Source organism: Tarenaya hassleriana, unplaced genomic scaffold (assembly GCF_000463585.1).
Source record: "Tarenaya hassleriana unplaced genomic scaffold, ASM46358v1 Cleome143, whole genome shotgun sequence".
NCBI classification, from domain to species: Eukaryota; Viridiplantae; Streptophyta; class Magnoliopsida; order Brassicales; family Cleomaceae; genus Tarenaya; species Tarenaya hassleriana.
In genome coordinates this window covers 178441-183571 of record NW_010964852.1, presented here as the reverse complement: position 1 = coordinate 183571, position 5131 = coordinate 178441, and the positions used below count along the sequence as shown (strand labels likewise).

At 43.1% G+C, this 5131-nt stretch overlaps 1 protein-coding gene across 1 annotated transcript in view; it reads left to right on the top strand.

Annotated features, from left to right (window-relative positions):
- Positions 1 to 866: 866 nt before the first annotated feature.
- The window catches only part of LOC104808429, an 8335-nt gene continuing 4070 nt past the window's right edge, over positions 867 to 5131 (top strand). Inside the window, exons 1-3 of the mRNA XM_010534107.2 lie at positions 867 to 1447; positions 1945 to 2440; positions 2568 to 2690. Coding sequence (XP_010532409.1) covers positions 1044 to 1447; positions 1945 to 2440; positions 2568 to 2690 — 1023 coding nt within the window. The 5' untranslated portion in view covers positions 867 to 1043. The remainder of the gene's footprint in view (positions 1448 to 1944; positions 2441 to 2567; positions 2691 to 5131) is intronic.

Genomic DNA, 5131 nt, shown 5'->3' with positions numbered 1-5131 from the left:
GAGTCATAGGACGTTCCCCGGGTGAGATCTATCCTTTTATAATTTCTGTTTTATCATTTGTTCGAGTTTCATTGAAAAAACCGAAAAACAGTCCCGAAAAATCTGAGTTGTGTTGCTACGAATTTTCAGGTTGTAAACGAGAGTTTCGAGCGAGATTCACGAGCCTTAAGCGCAGTTAAATCACGGTGATATCTCTCTTTGACCGAGCTTGATCCATTGTTTTGTGATTAACGATTTGGTTGTGTGATTGTTGACCGTTCATCTTCCAAAATCAGATTTGTGTGATCACTTCGTTTGCTTGGTAGATCAAACAGCTTGTGTGAAGAACACTTGTGAATCATTTACACGTTTATGTGTGTCTAGAATCGTGTTATCCTTGCTCACGTTGATTGACATATCATTTGAAATCTGCAACCGAAAAATTTGTTTTAAGCGTGATTACGACGAACCGTTGATTGTTATCACTCCTTCATTTTTTTCGCTTCGATTGCACGTTTGTCTTGCGTGTTTGCTGTTCATTCTTGAGTAAATCTCTCCTGTACGATGTGTATTGAAACGTGTTGATCGCTGGTCGTAAATTATTAGCACGTTGGGTTGATATATCGCACATTGTTATACGCTATTTACTCGCACGTTGCTGATCGACTTTGTATCGCACGTTGTGTGTTTCTTCCATCGTTGGCTGCTGTTCGATTGTACGTGATTGATAGGGTACGTACAGATTGCGCAGTGCATGAATTGCTCGTTGATAATCACGTCTACTCTTTCCGTTCTTGCACGCCGAGTGTTCGATTGATTGCGCAAAAAAAAAATCTGTTTGTCGTTGCTTATTTGAATCCGTGTGTGGAATAGGTTTGATTGCACTTTTTAGCTTGTACACGACATTGTTGCACATTGAACGTTTCTGCTATATTTGTTTGGACTTAGTGCTGCACGTTTTGTGACCTAGCATGCTTGTTTGAGACTGTTTGCATACAAGTGTGTGTTGCTTGATTGAGTGCACAAGAACTGCGAGTAAAACGAGTGCAAGAGCGTAAGTCAATATGTCTACCAAACGGGCCAACATAGAATCTAGTGAGAGCGCTATGCTTCAAATGTTACAACAGATTCAAGATCGCCCCACACGACTTGAGCAGGAGACCCGACCCATAGAATCTGCGAGGGCCCCAAACCACCGCCCGTATCATGAACTAAGGGCTGATCCGAAGTTCAAATCTTCCATTTTTACGGGAAAGAAAGATCCCGAGGAATATCTCGAGTGGGAGCGCCAAATGGATGCCATTTTCGAATACTATTCCTTGTCGAACCGAAGGAAGATTCAATACGCAGCGTCCCAACTCGCGAAGGATGCTCTCACATGGTGGGAACGAGAAGAAAGCAATCGACGCCGTGCACATTATGATCCGGTTTCCACTTGGAAGGAGATGAAAATCCTCATGCGAAAAAGGTATGTCCCTCGACATTGTCTTCGTGAATTGCAATATAGATTTGATAACATCATGCAGGAAGACAAGACAATTAAGGGATACTTCGAAGAATTTGAACATCGACGACGACGAAGAAGCTCTCATGGCACACTTTCTCGATGGTTTGCAACATCAAATAGCAATAAAGGTAGAACAAAAGGTCTATCATGACTTACAGGATCTCGTGCATTCGGCAATTAAAATAGAGCAACACATGAACAAAGCGCCGACAAGGAGGCACACACAAGCACAAAAACCTCTAAGCAATAGCTTTGTTAAAATCGAAGACAAAGACAAGGCGAAGAATCATGATGCTCGATACAAGGAGGACTCAACCAGACAAAGACAAGGCGAAGAATCATGATGCTCGACACAAGGAGGACTCAACCGTATCTTCAAAGGCGGTCACCGCCCTAGGTAACAAAACGTTTTCCTCATATATTAATCATAAACATGAGGTTATTTGTTCTAAGTGTAGGGACCAAGATCATTTGGCACGAGAATGTCCCAACCAACGAGAAATCATCATCGAGGATGACGGGGAATCAAAGTCCATAGTTGAGGATGTGGTAAATCTTGAAGAGACGTATGAGGTTATGTCCAAGAAGGAAATAGAGTACGTGAACGAAGAGAAAGAGGAACCGGTCGAAGATCCCGACCTCATGATAAAAGAAGTACCCAAAAGTGCTGCGAATGCAAACGGAGAGATGCATGGCGTCAAGAAAGAGGCATTCGAAGCCAAGAAAATCATTGAGGACTCCAACAACACGAAAGTGATGGAAATCAATGAAGAAGCCGATAAATCGGAGAACGTGATAGTAGGCGAGAGCTTGAACGAAGTCAAACGGGACATAGGAATGATACGATTGGATTGGTTTGAGCAAATAAAAGTCACGTCCAAGAAGGAAAATCATGGCTTCAAGGTGGTAAGCAAACCTTCGGCAATGACGAATGACAGAAACTTCATTCTGAAGGTCTTCTGGATTCATTTGACTTTGAGTCTCTTGAATCATGCGAGTCTTGTTTGATGGGCAAGATGACAAAGCAACCGGTAATTTCGTTCCTACTTTTATTCTTGTGTATGATTCATGTTTTGATCAGTATGTTATGAATCTTGAGCAACAAATGCAAACTTTCCAAACGGATTACCTCTATAAAGTTCTCAAGGGATGCACATACTACACTAACGAGGTTGTTTTTCTAGATCTTGTTAATTGTTCGCAAGTACTACATTTTGATGAAAGGGTGAAAGAAGTGCAAGAAGAGGCAACTACGTGCATTTTCCAAGATCAAATTCTGCATGTCAAGAGTACCCCTTACCATCAACTCAATGGGCATCCAAGAAGCATGTTCACTTTAATGCCCATGGAACCAAAGAAGGACGCACCATTCAAACGAGGAAAGTGTACGAACGTGGAGAACTTGATCCATCATTACGACACCACCAACACTCGAATACACATTTGGGTCATATTCCTTACTCCAAGAGCCTTACGCGATAACTTCGTTCTTATCTTTATTCTTGTTTATGACCAAAGGAAGCAATTCGATGAGAACACAAGCTGCACTAACATTGTTGCCCTAGATTTTGCTACTAGATTGCAGATCTTGTGTATGATCGAAAAGAAGATTGAGGCAAATCAAACATTCATCATTGAAAGCCTCATCCGAGCACACGAAGTCAAATACTTTTATCATAGATGCATGGATGATTCAAGGGTTAGAACCGCTATAAACCCAAAGACAATCAAGCAATACGAGCCATTCGATCGAGGAAGAACACGAGAAGAAGAGTTGTGCAAGCCTAAGGAGCAGAAATATGATGTCGAGCACATCCGTCAAGATTAAGGTACGTATAAGGTGTCCTCTATGTTTAAGGTGGCTGATTCATTTCCTTTTGTTGCAGAAAATAGAATTTCGAGGGCGAAATCTTCGCAAGGGGGAGGGAATGATGAGGACATCAGAGCTAGCAACTTGGACAAGGACGGGAGCTTAACAGAAGGAGCTCTAGAAGATGTTCAAGTCTTGATCCATGAGGCGTCAAGAGTCTTGTCGGATGATCATAACGTCACAGATCATTCGAAGTCGTGGGAACGGGATTTGACGTGCACAACGCGAAGGCTCCCCGAGCAAGCCATAGAGCCGAGCCTCCTCTCACTCGTGTTAGAGCTCGAGCCCTCCGCATCACGTTAACAAAGGCCATCACTCAAGTTCTTCACGGAGTTCGGGATTACGACGTAAACACCTCCCTTTTCGGTCAAGACTTAACCCGGAACGTCTCCTCCATCATGGCCGAAAGCTATGGGGCTCAAAGATAAGCCGAGCCTCCTCTCACTCGTGTTAGAGCTCGAGCCCTCCGCATCACGTTAACAAAGGCCATCACTCAAGTTCTTCACGGAGTTCGGGATTACGACGTAAACACCTCCCTTTTCGGTCAAGACTTAACCCGGAACGTCTCCTCCATCATGGCCGAAAGCTATGGGGCTCAAAGATAACTTCAAGCCAGCCCATGAGCTGTCCATTTCAGCCCAAGAACAAATCAAGGCCCAGCCCATTAGTCCATCAAGTTCCAACACCTCTTTTCTTCCTAACCACCTTATTAAATGACAATTAGGCTCCTTCTCTTGCATGAAGACTTGCATTTATTGTTATTTTCCCTATATAAACCACCTAGAACTCTTTTGTAATGAGATTTGAACATTTGAATGAAGTAATTTCGAGCTTGCCACATCCTTTGTTGGTTTGTCCAACAATCTCTTTCGGTTTGTCCGAAAATCCCGAGCTCGGTGTGTCCGACTCACCTTTCGGTTTGTCCGAAGCAATACTCGCCATCTTTCCCTTCATTTCCACCATCCATTCTCTGATTCTCTCTTGAATTCGAGTGCCACTTGAGTGAGCCGGTGATTGAGAGAGTTTCCCGTAAATCCCCTTCGATTATCCCCGTTTGTTCGTGAGTTCGAGTGCCGCTAGACGTGAGCCGGTGATTGCGATCAGACTTCCTTCCATCCTCTTCCGTGCGTGCATCACTTCTGGACTTATTTCTATTTCATGTCTGGATTTGGATGGTTTTCGATTTGTGATTGAGAACTCGAGTTTGATGATTTATCGAGACGATATTTACTATGGTAATGGTTATCTAGTTAATGGTTTGTACGTCTTGAATGATCAGCCTTCAAACTCAACATCATCCATCTATAGCGTGAGTACTCTATTTGATGAGACATAAGTCTGAAACACTTGAAATGTTCAAGGCTTTCAGAAATGAGGTACAGAACCACCTTGGCAAGACGATCAAGACACTTTGATCCGATCGTGGTGACGAGTATATGAGCCAAGAGTTCACTGACTATCTGGTTGAGTCTTGTTTGATGGGCAAGATGACAAAGCATCCTTTCAACGGGAAAGGACAGAGAGCGACAGAGTTATTGGATCTGATACATAGTGATGTGTGCGGACCAATGAGTTGTCCAGCTAGAGGAGGTTATCTGTATTTCGTTACGTTCACTGATGATTTCAGTCGATACGGTTATGTCTATTTGATGAGACATAAGTCTGAAACACTTGAAATGTTCAAGGCTTTCAGAAATGAGGTACAGAACCACCTTGGCAAGACGATCAAGACACTTTGATCCGATCGTGGTGACGAGTATATGAGCCAAGAGTTC